The sequence below is a fragment of the Lontra canadensis genome, unplaced genomic scaffold (genome assembly GCF_010015895.1).
Source record: "Lontra canadensis isolate GAN:19392208 unplaced genomic scaffold, GSC_riverotter_1.0 scaffold30, whole genome shotgun sequence".
NCBI classification, from domain to species: Eukaryota; Metazoa; Chordata; class Mammalia; order Carnivora; family Mustelidae; genus Lontra; species Lontra canadensis.
This window is the reverse complement of record NW_022631024.1, coordinates 15,653,051-15,669,643: the sequence shown is the minus strand read 5'-3', so window position 1 is coordinate 15,669,643 and position 16,593 is coordinate 15,653,051. Positions and strand designations below refer to the sequence as shown.

General features: G+C 53.9%; 1 protein-coding gene across 1 annotated transcript in view; it reads right to left on the bottom strand.

The window, feature by feature from the left end:
- Nucleotides 1-11,240, bottom strand: part of ASS1 (argininosuccinate synthase 1) — a 52,116-nt gene extending 40,876 nt beyond the window's left edge. Inside the window, exons 1-4 of the mRNA XM_032866091.1 lie at nt 11,152-11,240; nt 6,117-6,178; nt 4,196-4,305; nt 2,203-2,271 (exon numbers count right to left, since the gene is read on the bottom strand). Of these exons, the coding sequence (XP_032721982.1) occupies nt 2,203-2,271; nt 4,196-4,300 (174 nt within the window). The 5' untranslated portion in view covers nt 4,301-4,305; nt 6,117-6,178; nt 11,152-11,240. The remainder of the gene's footprint in view (nt 1-2,202; nt 2,272-4,195; nt 4,306-6,116; nt 6,179-11,151) is intronic.
- Nucleotides 11,241-16,593: the final 5,353 nt, after the last annotated feature.

Genomic DNA, 16,593 nt, shown 5'->3' with positions numbered 1-16,593 from the left:
CGTCTGGCCAACAGTTTCACAAAAATGAAGAAAACTGAGTATTTGTTGCCAATGATAAAATTCGGGCTTTCCAGTTAAAATTAGAATTATGGGCAACTTGTATCTGACAGCTTCCTCATATTTCTGAGTAGTGGTGAGACTGACAAATGTGATATTTTGATATTTTATTATGAAACATACTGACATTTGGGAGAGCTGCCTAACTCAACAAGATAGTAGTTTTCTAAAGGACCAATGCATGATGTCGCACCAACTCGCATGGTGAAAAAAGTCCATCTGCTGGCCAAGATGGACCAGTAGATTTTAATGCATGAAAAGTTCATTGTGGAGTTTCAGTTTCCGTGTTGCACTGATCTTTAAGAAACTACCCCTTGTTGACTTTTGATGTGGTATCCAAGGATATACCCAACTCTCTGAAAAGGATTTTAAAATATTCATCTCTTGGGGTGTCTGAGTGGCTCAGTCGGTTGAGTGTCTGACTTTCGGTTTCGACTCAGGTCATGAGATCAGGGTCCTGGGATCAAGCCCCACATTGGGCTCTGTGCTCAGCGAGGAGTCTACTTGGGATTCTCTCTCTCCCTCTCCCTCTTCCCCTCCCCACTACTCACACACCCGTGCTCCCTCTCTTGAAAAATCTTTAAAAAAATAAAATACTCCTCTCTCTTCCAGTGTTACATTCATGAGGCCATATTTTTTCCTGACGCAAATCAAAACAACACATCACAAAATGAATGGCGACAGGGCTACGGGAATCCACCTGTCTTCTGTGAAACCAGACATTAAAGGGTTTATGAAAATGTAATACAATGCTACTTTTATCAAAAACTCTTGTTTTGGAAATAGTTACTTTTCTGAGGTAAAAATGTCACTTACATTAACCTATAAGGTGTTTAATATTATTCTTTTTAAAATGGGTTAATATTGGGGCACCTGGGTGGCTCAGTGGGTTAAAGCCTCTGCCTTCAGCTCAGGTCATGGTCTCAGGGTCCTGGGATCGAGCCCTGCATTGGGCTCTGTGCTCAGTGGGGAGCTTGCTTCCCCCTCTCTCTCTGCCTGCCTCTCTGCCTACTTGTGATTGATCTTTCTCTCTCTGTCAAACAAACAAATAAAATCTTTAAAAAAAAAAAAAAGAAAGTATATGGGAGCCCCTGAGGGCACAAGGTTAAGGATTACTGATCTAGGGTAATGTACGAAGGCCAAATCTTTACACGAAAGCCCAGCTCATGCGAAAGCCCAGCTTATTTTCAACACTCACGCGTCCTTCCTGCACTTTCTGGGCTCCTGCTCAGACAACTCTTCTCTCTGAGACTCAGGGGACTCTCAACCAAGGAGGGATATCCAGTGTTAGGCGCATGGCCAGTGATGGGATGCGGGACTCATTCATTCATTCTAAGGTACTAATTGAGCTCCTACTATGTGCCAGTCTTCTTTTCAGGTTCCAAGAACCCCACAGAAGTGCCCTACAGAGGGAACCAGTTCTGGCCAAGCAGGTGGGCTGATGGCCTTTCACACCACCCCTGTTAAGTCCCCTGCGAGGGTGCCAGGGACATCCCCATGGGAGCAGCTCAGACTTTATACGTGAGCCTATATGATGAACCATGTTGGCTCTGTTCACCATCTGGGCTCTGCACCCAGCAGAGGGCCTGTCCGCCCCATGATTAGATGCTCAGTCAATGCACTGAACTCAACTAGAACTTTCTGATTCTGCAGAATGGATGGAAGGATGGACAGAGATAAAAGAGGAATGGGCAGGTAGGTAGATGAAGGACGGATGAAAGAATGGGTGATAGATGAACGGATGGACAGCTGATGGTTGGATGGATGGATGGATGTACGGTTGGATGGATGTGCAGATGGATGGATGCATGGATGTATGGATGGATGACGGTTGGGTGGGTGGATGGTTGAGTGAGTGGATGAGGGATAACAGGGATGGGCAGGTGGATGGATGGATGTGGAAAAGGAAATAGGTGAGCAGGTGGGACAAGGAGGTGGTGGGGCAGAGAACAGTGACTAGGGAAGGCAGGGAGATGATGGCGCCCACATGCCTGAAAACAGAAGGAATCGATCTCATACTCTTGGAAGCAAGAGGACCAACGGGAAGGGATGCGGACAACAAGGAACTCTGGGACAGCATTGCCACTGCTGCCCCCACATGTCAGAACCCCACTCCCAACCCTGAATCCTGCCTCCACTTGGTACCTTTTTGGCCCCGAGCTTCAGTGCCTTCTTCCTGGCTTCTTCAAAGTCTTCCTTCTGGCCGATGTTGGCCTGAGAAGCAGAAGCAGAGAGGCGTCATCAGCCCAGCGGCATAAAAAAGAGTGGGGGGAGAACTGCAGCCGCCCTGGTCAAGTACTGTCTATAGCACCCCTCAAAAGGAGGTACTTTCCACTCGAGGGGCCAAGGTCACAGTAAGAAGGAGAAAGGCACAGAGCAGGGTCCGGAGAAGCTGGACTGCTTCTGGGAGGTGACACTTGTTCCTCTCTGGACATGCTGGGAAGGAGTTCCCGTGGGTTGGAGTGCTAGGTGGCCCTGGCCCTGCACACTATGCTTCAGGGCCCAGAACTTGCTGTCACTGCCTTAAAGGTCTCAGGCTTCCCTTAAGTCCATATATCTCATCCTGAAAACTCCCCCAAAGCCAGTACCAAGGTCACTGTGTCAGAAAGTACGTAACCCCCGGGGGACTTCTGCCCCCGAGCATAGTGGCTTGACCATCCCAAGGCATGCGGGCAGGTGGGAGGCCGTCCCTGCTGTTGGACTCCAACTTTTGTGACAGTCCCCTCTCCAGACACCAGCATGGTTTCTGCTGGCTGTGCTCTGGCCTGCTGCCCAGGTTTCAACCCTGCATTCTGTTTGCCAGACTCTGGAATCTTTCCAGAACTCAGGTGCATGTGCTTTCTGAGGTCACTCAGCTTGTAAATCTGTTTCGCAGTAGCTGGGCTTCCGGACCGCCCCACTGTGCTGCCATCAGCAAGACCAACACACCCCGGGGTCCTCCCGTGCTCCCAAAGCGGTGACTCTCACTGGCCAGGGGGCTGGGAGCAAGGCACTTCCCCTCCTGGGCCTCACTCTCCCTGACCCAAGGGACAAGGGGATTGGGCACTGTTAGGTGATATTGACTTTAACTGCAAACCAATCATTCCTGGCAATAGCTGAATTTTTGTCTCTGGAGAGCACCATCTTCCCTTCCTCTGGGAACAGAAACCTCTCTTCTAAGCCCTCTTGCCATAAGAAGGGAGGGGAACAAATCATGTCTCCTGCTCACTGTTGGGACAGGCCCAGGATCCAAGCCCACACAATCAGAACCCTTCATGACACAGCCATGGAAATCAATGTGTGGTGGGCAGCAGCTCGGGCAGTGAAAATATCCCTGGGCTCTCCCATCAGGGCCTCTGCAGGAGGCTCTCCTTTCCCTGGGAGAGCAAGGCTACAATGACGGGAGCCTTGCCTGCCCTGTGGAGAGGCCAAGAATGAAGCCCAATAGAGGTGGAGACAGATCTGGATATGCACCTGGATCCAGCCTTGCCTGAAGCTGTCAAAGCCCAGATTTCTGTCACGCGAGCCAAAAACTCTTTTCTTTTTTCCCCCATTTCATTGATTTTGCTTAAATTGGTGTGTGTTAGACTTTAAGAATTTGCACTCAGGGGTCCTGAGTACATGGAGGATTCAGAAGCTACCTCCAGTCTAGTTAATTAGAAACAGAGCCAGCTTGACCAGGGGCGCCTGCTGGACCCAGCACAGGGGAGTGGCATCACACATAACCTATTACCTGCCTGGGACCTGTCTAGCCCTAGAACTAGGTGGTCTTCAAGGGCACTGCCAGTTCAGCCACTGCAGGGTTCTATAAACTTGGCAGAATTACTGGGGCTGACAAGGGACTTCTGGAAATGGGGAGAGTGTGCTTTCCATGGCCTTCAGCAGGCCCATGGTCCCTTGCAAGCAGGCTGGCCAAGTCACACCGCCAAGCTCTTTCCTGCTGTTCCCCACTCTGGTTGCCCACAGAGAGCTGGCCTCCCCCGTGCTCTGCGGGGCATCCCAGACCTGGGGGACACCATGGATGTCCGTTTTATGGAGGAAGAAAGGGAGGGAGAACCACAAGTACGTGCCTACAGTTCAGGGCAGGCTTAGGGAGGGGTCAGGCGAGTGATGGGGAGCAGGACAACTAAGGAGAAAGACACACTGAGCACCTCCTTACCAGGTAGGCGATGACGTCATAGCCTTGTTCCCTCAGCCACACGAGAATGCAGGAGGTGTCCAGGCCACCACTGTAGGCCAGAACCACGGAGCCTTTGCTGGACATCTTGTCTGGGGGGGAGGGGTTGAAGAAGGACAGTGACGCAGAGCCAACCCGTCCGGACCCGTCAGCCCCTGCAAACAGCTCCCCCGCGACCCTTGGCCTTGGGCAGCCTCGTCCTCCAGCACCCTCCAGCATCCCCAGCTCTCGCTGGGGGGTTGGGAAAAAGATGTTCACCTATCATCAAGGCCAGCCCAGGGGCTGTTCCTTCCCAAAGCCTCACCTTCTCCACGCTACCCTTGGGGAACTGACCCTCCCACTGCATGCACAGTCACACACAGGCAAGGTCTGGGGAATACTGACAGCAGCTTGGGGCTGATGGGATGGGGGGGCCTCTGGGGGATGGGGGGAAGTACATCTTGGAGCCACTCCCCCACCAGCTAGAGAAAGTACGTGAGGCTGAGCTGTTGGGACCAGGCCATGATGCTTGGGAGACATGGGTGGGGTCACTCGGAAAGCGCTAGGTGTGGCTCTGAGGGCCTCCCGGAGCTCGCCCTGCACCCCCACCATGACCCCATGGAGTGGCAGCTGTCACAGCCCCTGGGGAGACAGAGACTGGGGAGACAGAGACTGGGGCTCAGACAGGTGAGCAGCCAACGTGACCAGAGCATGTGCCAGGGCCCTTCCCAGCATGCAGTGCTGCCTCCCAGCTGCAGGCAGAACGGGATGCTGGGGCGCAGAGCTCCTGCCTCCACGCTTCCTCCAAACGGGGGCCCCAGTGAACCCTCCTGCCCTGGGATTTTAGACTCTTTTCAAAGGCGAGCACCTCTGGGAGGGAAAACAAGAGACCCCGAGCTCCTGAGGGATCTGCTGCTCCGGGACACAGATGCAGACACCGAGCCCCACTGAAGGAAGGAGATGGGCAGAGGGAGGGCCTTCCTGGAGGTGTAGATCACAGACCTGTCCCTCTGCAGCAGGGACAGGAGTGTCCCGCCCTATCTATCTCCTCAGCTACCCCAAGGCATCAGGGGCTGCTGTCTTCTTGCTTTTGCAGCTGCTGTTCCTTCTTCCAGAAGCCTCTCCCCAAACCCTTGGGCTGTGTTGGGGCTCGCCCTACATCCCCAGGCACTCTCCCCAGGGCCCTGAGAGCAGATGCCATTACTGTGCCCTTTTGCTAAAGAGGAAATCGAGGGTCACAGAGGTGGAGTCATGAGCTTGACATCAGATGGTCAGCAGGCAGCGGGACCAGATGTGGAAAGAGCCCGTCTGGTCCCAGCGTCCCTGGACATGGCCCAGCCTCCTGCATTACAGGGGGGATGCCTGTGTCATGACGGCGTTGACCCTGGAGCCTGACCAAGGGCAAGGTCCTCATTAGATACTCTTGGGAAAAGCCGTGGATACCCCTCTACAGACCCATGGAGCCCAGAAGGGGTACCCCACCATGACAATCGCAAAGATGCAGGCTCCCCTGTGCCTGGAGGTCCCCAGAGGTGCTGTCCCTGTCATTCAGCCCTGTGCAGCAGAGCCTGGACAGAACCCAACGTGACTAGAACACACGTCCCCTGTGCAGACACAACTCACTGGCCCACCCACCTGCCGGCTCCAGGGCTCACACACCCTGCAGCCCTTTGGACACAGAAGGGAACAGTGAGGTTGGGGGCGGGTGCTGTTTCTGATGCATGTTTACGACTTTTGCCTCCAGTGGGCATCTGACCACCTGCCAGGCCCTGACCCCAGCCACCTGTTTGCAGGTGACTCAGCAGACCCTGACCTGGAGCCAGGAAATGGTGCCCATGGCAACTGCAGCCAGGTAACAGGCCACCAGAAATGGAGGGAGGGAGGGAGGGAATGGGAAGGGAGGCAGGAAGGACCCAGAAAGCACCTTGGATTGGAGATGTGGGTTCCCGGCTTCTGGAATCTGACTTCACAGCTCCGTGAACCACTCTGCAAAAGCGAAAACTGTTCAGCTGCCTGGCGCAGCAGTCCAGGGGAAGCCAGAGGCCTTGAACCTGGCCTCTCCTGCTGCCGGATTCCCCTGGAGCAGCCCTGCTGATCGGGGAGATGTGGGGAGGCCCAGGAGCCACCCGCCCAGCCTCCTGGCCCTGGAAGGTACTGGCGCTCCCAGCCCCGAGTGCTTGTGCCACGGTGCTGGGGGTGGGGGTGGGGGTAGGGGGGTGTATCCTGCTGCATGTCTTCCAAACAGCTCCACTCAGGAATTACCAATACAAGAAATTGCATTTACTGAGAATCTCGGATTTAACGCAAAACCGTCACCAAGATCGACACAAGGAACCTATCCATCACGGGCTGAGCCCTTCCCTTCGAGTCATCTCTGTTTTAGAGACAGGGAAACTGAGGCTCAGGTTAAGGAACCGGGCTGAGGCCTTGCTTGGCGGGTCCTGTGGCAGAACCAGGACTCGAACCCAGAGTGGCTGGGCCCCGCGAACCCCTGCTGGACGGTACAAGGGCCAGAGAGGGGAACCGCGGGGGCACATGTGGTCTGGGAAGCTACAGGGGGCTCAGACACCCTGGCATGTCTGGGGTGGGTTCAAGACAGGGAGAGAGGATGGCGGTCCAAGATTCACCCTGTTCTTAGAGTCTAATCACCTTTATTTTTCTTATTAGCAGCAAAATGAACAAAAGAGTGTTAGCTATTTTTTTTTGTTTTGTTTTTCCTTTTAATCTGTGATATTAACTTCAAATGTATGAAGTAGAGATAGGGAAGGTCACTCGTGTATGTAACCTAGCAATACTTCAATTTACTGTGGATAAATGTTTAAGAATGCCATACACAGGGACACCTGGGTGGCTCAGTGGGTTAAGCCTCTGCCTTCAGCTCAGGTCATGGTCTCAGGGTCCTGGGATTGAGCCCTGCATCGGGCTCTCTGCTCAGCAGGGAGCCTGCTTCCCCCTCTCTCTCTGCCTGCCTCTCTGCCTGCTTGTGATCTTTCTCTGTGTGTCAAATAAATAAATAAAAATCTTAAAAAAAAAATAAAGAATGCCACACACAAATGTAGACCTTCAGAAAAGGCAAAATGTAAGGAACAGGCTATTTCTCATAATAGCTTTAAAAGACATTTTGGGGGACACCTGAGTGGCTCTGCTGGTTAAGTGGCCGGTTCTTGATTTCGGCTCAGGTCAGGATCTCAGGGTCGTGGGATTGAGCCCTACACGGGGTTCCATGCTCAGTGAGAAGTCTGCTTGAGAGTCTCTCTCCCTCTCCCTCTGACTCTCTTCTCTCTCTTTCTCAAATCAATAAATAAATCTTAAAAAAAAAAAAAATAGAAGTCCCTGCCCTGCAGTCTCCTAGAGGCATCTGGAGCCAAGAGGGTGGGCACTGGAGTGAGGGAGAGGAAACCCCATGGGGAGAGACAGACCGCCTATGCCTGCCCCGCTCTGCCTGTGAGCCCTGGTCCATGGCCCATCCTAGCCCACGTCAGGTGGGGGTCTGACCGCACCCCCCACCCCCACAGCTGTGAGCTCCACAGGGACAGGGACCATCTCACAGACCATGCCTGACATGCGGCTGGTACTCAGAACGACGCTTTGGATGCCGTGGTCTAGAGGTCAGTTCCTTGCCTCGAAAGAGAAGGCTAGGGAAATCCCCTGAAAGCCTGGAATTCTAGGGGTGCCCTCATCGAGACACTAGTGAGCCTGCCTGCTTGCCAGGCTGGGTGCGTGCATGGGCACCAGGGACCTTGGCCCTGGGGACCGAGCACAGTGGAAGAATGCACGCAGCCCCATGTCACCCCCGACATCCTTCACCAGAAGAGGGACACGTGGGAGGAAGGAAGAAGGTGGCCTCGTCCCGAGATGCCCGCCAGCCGGGCCCGAGTTGCAAAGGCAGGAGACATTCTCCGTGGCCCCAGCCAGAGCCGCCCTGCCACCTGCTGGCGACGGTGTTAGGCCAGCCGTGGCCCTCGCCCTGTTCCCTTGTGCTCTAAAATGTCAAAGCAGGAGCAAGGACAAGAGAGATACTGTGTTCAGTGCCACACTCGAGGAGGAGACTATTACTACCACATGGGGCTCAGAAAAGGTAAAGCAACTTCCCGGGGCCACACAGTAGCAGATGGCAGGGCTGGGACAGAACCCAGGGCTGACTGCAGACCGCCTGTCCGTTGCTGCCCCGTGCCCTATACACTTGGGACTCTAAGGGACCACAGATCGCCTCCCCCTCACTGTCATCTTCCAGAAAACAAAACCCTCAATGAGCCATCACCAGTCAGTATATTTCTGTGTGTCAGACCTATAGGCTGGCAAACATTCTTCCAGAACCCCTCCCTGGCATTCTGACTCAGCTGAGCTTGGTTCGTTACATTTTCTTAAAACCCTAGCTCCACCGAGGCCAGAAGAATTCTCTCGGACTTTGGGGTTTCTCATTCTAGGGCTGCTGCCCCTGTCCCTTTGGGGCCCCCTTTTGTGTCTGAAGAGCTAGGCTGTAATTCCACACTCTGACCAGGAGGTGCCGCTGCCGGGTCTCAGCCTGCCCTTAGGCTTGACATGCGGCTGCTCAGCTCTTGCGCACATCCTTGGTAAGACTGGAAGGATTTTCTTCCCAATTGACAGATGAGAAAGCTGAGGCAAGGGGCTTGCCCTAGGCTAGACACTGAGCTGGCTCTCAGCCATGGATTCCTGGGGCCTGAGAATCAAATCAGGAACACTGGCTCCCTCGAGGACAGTGGAACTCCAGCAAAGGTCTCCCACCCATTCAAAGGGTCTGCCTGGGTTGGGGAGGCTGAGTCTCTGGTTCTGGTGAAAAGCCCCTGAGACGCGTGGTAGGGAGCCTAAGAAGATCTCACTAGATTCTGGTAAGAGACACACAAGAGCATTTGGAGCCCATGGAGGAGAGGAGAGTGCATTCATTTATTTGTTGATTCTACAAGTCTGGGGAGGGCGCCTGCCACCCGACAGAACACGCTGGGGCCTGGTAGGTCAACCCTGCCTACAGTGCTACAGCAGAGCTCAGAGCCTCAGACCGTGAGCTGGTTTCTCTCTTTCCACAAGGGTGCCCACGGGCAAGGCACTCACTTCAGGGGCTTTATGCTCTGGTGAAGGCAGCTGGCTGGCCTGGCTGGCTTCCCAGGACCCATGGAGCTAAGATGAAACGGGGCATGGGAAAGTGCTTGCGCAGCAGGTGAGTCTGGGCCTGGCTCCCCTCTGTGAGTCAGGTTCCTGGGGCCCTAAACCAGGGGAAACGGCTACCAGCACGGCCACCTGGCCACAACCCCCCCCCCAGCAGGCCAGCAGTGGGTGGGGTGCATGTGAGGACTCTGGGGACCTGATTATTCATAGTGGGGGCCTCCCTCCTCTGCCCCACCGGGTGCCTGGCCCAGGCTCCAGGTGCTCCGAGGGCAGCCTTGTCAACTTGCACTGAGCAGAGCGTTCTGCTTCTCAGAGCAGTGCACAGGTGGCTCCAGCTGGGACAGGTCCCCATCCCGCCCCTGGGCTCCCCTGCCTGGGCTCTGAGAGGCAGATGGAAGAGGGAAGGGAGTTTAGAATGAAGCCACCCTGGGGTCCATCCATCTCCAAAGTTCCCATCCCTTTGTGGCTCTTTCCGTCTCCCTGGTCTTCCTCCCCACCGGAACATTCAGTAGGAGGGCAGAGAGCTTGTCTCCTGTCCCATGTCCCCCAATTATGGCACAAGGGGAGACCGTTAATGAGTAAATGGATGCATGCACCGTTCTCAGTATGTCTACAGAGACTGCCCCACAGTCTCTGTTTCCTGAGCCCTGAGCCTGTGCCAGCTCCGACAGATGCTGAAACTGAGGCTCAGGCAGCTGGCAGCTGACCCAAGACTCCCCTTTGGTGCCTGCCTTTGTGGCTTGGGTCTACTGGCTCCAGAATCTGCTCTGTCACCAGCCGTGGTCTGGGAAGGAAGGATCAAAGCCCAGGGTCTATTTGATCCATCCCCGCGGAAAGGACAGGTTTGTTCCTGCCTGCGATGTGCAGCCAGACAGCGATGCTCTGGAGGAGACGCCCCCACTGCGCAGAAAGGAACACTGAGGCGGCCGGGTCACGGGACCTCCTCAGGAGGAGCCCCGGCGGGCTGGGAGAGGAGTTTCCTCTATTTCACAAGGACTCTCCCTCCCTGGCGGGGCGCAGCCGCCCCAGATGCCAGAGACAACAGCAACCCGGACGGCGGACGTTTCCTGCGAAGCGGCCCCTCCCACAGCCCCGAGCCCAGCGCCGGCCAGAAACCGGGCACCGCGACCCGGCGCCGCCACCCTCCCCACCCGGCGGAGATCAATGATCCCTTTCGGAGCCAGAGACTGCGCACCCCTGCCGGGGAGGGAGCGCAGTCACACCCACGACTCCAGCGCCTCGCAGCCTCGGTCCCGGAGCCCAGCTGCCTGGAGTAACCCGAGGCTCGGGGCTGTGGGAGGGGCGATACGCCCAAGCCCCGGGACAGGGGGCCCAGGTGGGGCTGGAACTCCGGGTTCGCGCGCACAGAGGCGGAGACAGAGATCGCGCGGGGGGGGGGCAGAGAGGGGGCGAGAGAGTGGGGACCCCCCACACCCTCCGGACTCCAAGGTCTCCATCTGGGGGGCTCCCGCAGAAAGGAAGCTGGATTAGAGACGGAGACTCCAGAAAGGACCCCGGCCCGCAAAGGGGACAAATAACCCGACCGGCCGCCCTCGGAGTCCCCGGACACGCGCCCCGGTCCCACCCCCGAGGGCCCCAGGAATCCGGCCGCCCGGCGTCTGAGCCGCAGAAGCCCGGGGCGTCGGCCTCCTTCCCTCCCGTCCGGTGCCAGCCCGCGACGCGCGGCCACTCGGCGCCGCCCTCTGCTCTCGCCCGCGCGGGCGCCAGGAGCGCCGTCCCCTCGGCCTCCTCGGCTCGCTGTCGCTGGGACCCGCGGCGGGGTGTCTCCTAGGCGGCGGGGTGGGAGCGGGAGTCTCCGGCCGGGGGCTCCTTACCGTGGCTCGGGCGGCGGTGGCAGGCGGCGGAGCAGGGCCGGTTGCGTCGCGAATCCCAGATTATAAACACCGGGCCGGGGGCAGGGCGGGGGACCGGGGACACGTGGGAGAGCGCGTGCGACAGGCCCCGCCCCCGGGTCCGGCCCGGACCCGGAGCCGCTCGGCGTCCGCGGCCACCTGCGGGTGTGGGCGGGGCCCGGTCGCTCGCTCCCTCCTGGCCCGCCCCTCCCCCTCCCGCCCTCTCGGGGCCACAGGTGCTCCGGAGGACGCTCGGGCGGTGCTCGGCCCGGGTCCGCTCGCCCAGGCCCCCCGGGCAGACGCCTCCTCCGGACGCGGCGGTGGCTGGACCGCGCGCAGCTGGCGGGTGAGCTCGGCCGTCCTGCCAGACACTTGCCACCGCTCCGCGGTGGGAGTGGGAATTAAAGTCCCTTAGATGGGGGCACCTGGGTGCTTCAGTCGTTAAGCGGCTGCCTTTACCTCAGGTCGTGATCCCAGGGTCCTGGAATTGAGCCCCACGTCGGGCTTGTGTGCTTGGCGGCGGGAAGCCTGCTTCTCCCTCTCCCTCTTCCCCTGCTTGTGTTCCTGCTCTCCCTGTGTCTCTCTCTCTGTCAAATACATAAACAAAATCTTAAAAAAAAAAATTTTTTTTTAAAGTCCCTTAGGTGCGGTGAGTTTCGTGTCCACTCTTATCCCATGGTGGCCTTCTGCAGACCTCGAAAGCCCTCCCTTCCCCCCACAGTAGCCCCCATGAGCGGGAGCCTGGGGGGTGGGGGGGAGCGCACTGGAAGGTCAGGGTTTCATCCCTCCGTCAGGGGCTGCTTCTTGGCGGTCTCCCCAGAGGCTGGCAGAGGCTGGCAGCTGGCCAAACTCCCTGGGGCACCCAGTAAACAGTGAATAGAAGACTGGGCGACTGCTAAGCCATTGGACAGCCGGGTTCACAATTGAGGTTTACAGAAGTGAAGTTTCTTGCTTGCAAAGAGAAACCGGGAGCTGCTACCCCAGCCTGGCCTTGAGAAGGTTCTGTGTGTCAGACGTTGGCGAGCCTGGTTTAGAGGCCCCAAAGCCCCCATCACTGCAACCACAATTGAGCGAAAGAGCAGGCAGGCGCCCCCTGCCTCAGGCACCCAAACTTGAGAAGTGGCTGAGATGGCAAGGAGCCCCTTATGGGCTGGGTGGGGCCGGGAGGAGGGCGGCAGCTGGCCCCCTTAGCCCCTCCCTGAGCCGCTGGCCTTCTACACTAGCAGGAAGCAAGTGTGGAAGAGCCAAAAACGCACACCTGCTGCGGGTCCTGCAGCCTTGGGCAGCTTCCTTCCCCAGCGGAGGCGGGGAGGAGGGGGAGCATTTCCACAGTCCTCTCTGTCTCCATCCTATGACTCTGTGCTGGGTCTTTGAGATGCCCTTTGAGAAAGTTGGGGGGAGTGTGGGTGCTTGGGGGGGCCACCTCCTTGGAGTTATTATAGAGGGAGTGGGGAGGGAAACTGAGGCAGTGAGGCCTGGCCCTCCCCCGAAGTCCCTAAAGCCAGTGGTGGCCCCAGAGAGAAGCCCCGTGACCCAGACCTTAGAAAGATGGTGGGGTGAGGAATGAGCCCCTGCCAGTCTAGGATGGATGGGTGGGAGGCAGGGGGGGTGGGAGAGGAAGTAAGGTCATCTGTGTCGATCTGGGACACAACTACACCCTTGTGGTTCTCACCAAGCACTGTTTCATCTCCCTGCCTTCACTTACTCTTCACAACTACCCTATATGAAATCACTGTGACCGTTATCCCCATTTTACAGATGGGAACCTGCAGCACAGAGAGAGGGTGTGTCTTCCCCAAGGTCACACAGCACGTTAGTGGCAGAGTGTGATTGCCCAGAGTCTGAAGCTCTGGCCCAGCCCTCTGTTTTAGCTCAGGCTTGAGCTGAACTGGTAGAGGCACCAGGGTCTCAGTCCCAGGGTCACAGGCTGTGGGGACCTTTACTCTGTGTTGCAGAAATGACTCCAGTCCAGGGGACTGTCCCTTTCTGATGCACAGGCGCTGGTGACATTAGGGACAGTGGTATCACAGCTCTTCTGAAAGTAAAAAGGGCCCAACTTCCCAGTACAGGTCCTGCCCACTGGGCACCAGAGGGGTATGAGAGGCAGAGATGAAGACCAGAATGGATTGGCTGGCTCCCCGATGAGCCACTTTCCACCTGCAGCCCTCCATCCACACCCTGACCCAGCCCTTTCCCTGCAGAGCAGGTCCTGGGTCCAGCACTGGGGCGTGGCCAGAGGGGATCCCCCACCTGGGCCCGAGCCACACCGTGGCCTTTGCCTTTCACCCACACCCAGGTCAGGGCTGCTCAAGGAGCCCACATACCTCCTAGTAAGTAAGTGACCTTGGGTGGTGCCTCTTAAAGCATAGCAGCACGTAGGCCAAAGCAGGTGGAGAAACTGAGGCACTGGAGTCTGGGATGTTCGTATCTTCTACATGTATCCAGAGTCTGCCCCTTCCTTTCCTTTCCGTCTCCACCTACCCCACATTGTCCTGTCTTCTCTTACTCGACCATTGTTACAGCCTCCTTAATCATTTCTCTGTTTCTCCAGTTTCCCGCCCCTCCCTACGCCCCTCCCCCATCCTTTCTTTACACAAGTGCAGAGAGTTCTTAAAAACTCAGAGCAAGTCACTCCCTTCTTAAGCCCTTTGGTGGTTCCTTTTTCCCCTATCAGTTCCCGGTTGTTCCAACGACATTAGTCGAAGACTTTCCTTTCTCCATTGAATCCCATTGGCACATCTGTTGAAAATTAATTGACCCTGTAAATGTGAATGTGTTTCTGGACTCCCCCTTCTGTTCCACTGACCTATTTATTTATTTATCCTTATGCCAATACTATGCTGTCTTGATTACTACAGCTTTATAGTAAGCTTTCAAGTCAAATAGTGCGTATCTTCCAATTTTGTACTGTTTCAAAATTATTGTGGCTGTCCTGGGGCTTTTGCACTTCCATGTAAACAGTAGGCACAGTTTGCCAGTTGATATCAAAAGCCTGCTGGGATTTTGATTGGGGATTGCAATGACCATAGATCAGCTTGGGGGTGGGGAGTGGACACCTTAACAATATTGAGTTTTTCAATCCATGATCATGGTATACCTCTCTAGTTATTTATACCTTCTTAAATTTTCCAGCATATAAGAAGACTTCGAACTGTTCATTGAAAAGTATTAGTTGCTATTTACATGAGCAATGAGAGAGAAACCCAGTCAGGTCAATCTATAGGAGATTATGTCTTGAGATGATCTTCATTTGTGATGAATTCAATTTTTGTTTTAAACCAAAGGTGTATCTCTCAGGTGGTGTTGAAATATATGCCCTTGAGTGTCACAAAATGGATTCTTCATTTGATGTGAAATCTCAGGTAAGAATCTTTTAAGGAGATAGACTAGCAGGACACGAGCTAGAAAAGCTGGAGTTTTTTGTTTCCTGCAGGGGATGACATGTTCCTAATAAACTAGGTGGGGCTGGACATCCTCCATTTGGGAAAGTATGTGGTGATTATGGGAAAGGCCTGGGGTCTGTAGCATCAGTGTGAACAAGGTCACTTTTCATGCTGGAAGAGATAGAGCTTCTTGGAGTCACAAATATGGCTACTCCAGAACTCAGCTTTGAGATGGATATTTGACTGGCCAGCCTAGAAGACTTGACAGGTGGAGGCCTGTTCTCAGGAAATGCCCAAATCTTCTACTCAGAGAAGAGGAAAACCTGGGAGACTGGTGCATCTTTGGTGGATATAAAAGTCCTCAATTTCAATGGGCGTGCCAAAGGCTTCATCTTGGTTCAAATGTCTGAGCCATGTTTTTTTGTTTCCAGTGTATAGTTCTTGCTTATCTTTCATTAGACTTATTTCTAAGTATTTTAAGTGTTGTGATACTATTGTACATTAAATTTTAAATTTCATTTTCTGTCATTTGTTGCTCATATATGGAAATACAACTGATTTTCGTATATTTGCCTTATATTCTGCAACCTTGCTAATGTCATGGATTCATGCTAGTAGATATTTGTAAACCCCTTAAGCTTTTCCGTGTAGACAATACCATTGTCTGTGAACAGAGGGAATCTTACGTTCATCTGTATTATCTTTTTGCCTCTTATTCTTGCCTTATTGCAATGCTGAGAACCCCCAGTAAGTGTTGAATAAAAATGGTGACGGTGGGTATTCTTGTGTTATTCATGATCTTAGGGGAAGGCATTCATTTAGTCTTTTACTGATAACTGTGATATTAGCGCAGGTTTTATGTAGACATTTTTCATCAGATGAAGAAGCTCACTTTTAGTTTATTGAGAGTTTTTATCATGAGTAGGGGCTGAATTTTGTCAAGTGCTTTTTCTGCTTCTATTGAGATAATCATATATGTTTTTCCATTTATTCTATTTTTTTAGATTTTATTTATTTATTTATTTTATTAGTTTTTTAAAGATTTTATTTATTTATTTGACAGAAATCGCAAGTAAGCAGAGAGGCAGGCAGAGAGAGAGAGGAGGAAGCAGGCTCCCTGCTGAGCAGAGAGCCCGATGTGGGACTCGATCCCAGGACCCTGAGATCATGACCTGAGCCGCACGAAGGCAGTCGCTTAACCAACTGAGCCACCCAGGTGCCCCGATTTTCTGTTGATTCTATAAATATGATTACATTGATTGATTTTCAAGTGTTGAACCAACCTTGCATTCCTGGAATAATTTTATCTCAATAAAGTTGATTTTTAAGTTTTTAAGGCAAAAAACACGGGGGATGGGAGCTTAGGGTTAAAAGAGACATGAAGGATGTACTTAATCACAAGATGTAGACTTCATTTAGATCCTGATTTTTTTTTTTAAGATTTTATTTCTTTGTCAGAGAGAGAAAGAGAGAGAGCACAAGTAGGGGGAGTGGCAGACAGAGGGAGAAGCAGGCTCCTCTAGGAGCAGGGAGCCCAATTCGGGACTCCATCCCAGGACCCTGGGATCACAACCTGAGCCAAAAGCAGGCACTCAACTGACTGAGCCACCTGGGCATCCCCAGATCCTGGTTTTTTTTTTAAGCATAAAAGAAACACCCTCTTTGTGAGCGTTTGGAAATTGAACACTGACAGGACCTTGAATGATGGTAAGAAATTACTGGTTGGTTTTTTCTTTTTTCTTTTTTTTTTTTTTAACTAGATGTGATAATGATATTGTAGACAAGGGTTTTATTGATTTTTTTTAAGTTTCAGAGATATATTTTAAAATATTAATGAATTAAAGCATTTTTAAGAAAGCCTTTGATGATCTGTCATCACTCTTAGCATCAAATCTAGAGCCCTGTACTTCCTCTTCCGCCCTCACCCTCTACACCCTGGTTGCACTGGCCTGCTTGTGCTTTCTTCGGCGTGTCAAACTCCTTGCTGCTTTATGGTCTCCGCATTTACCGTTCCTTGGCGATGCCTCTCTGACCACCCCCT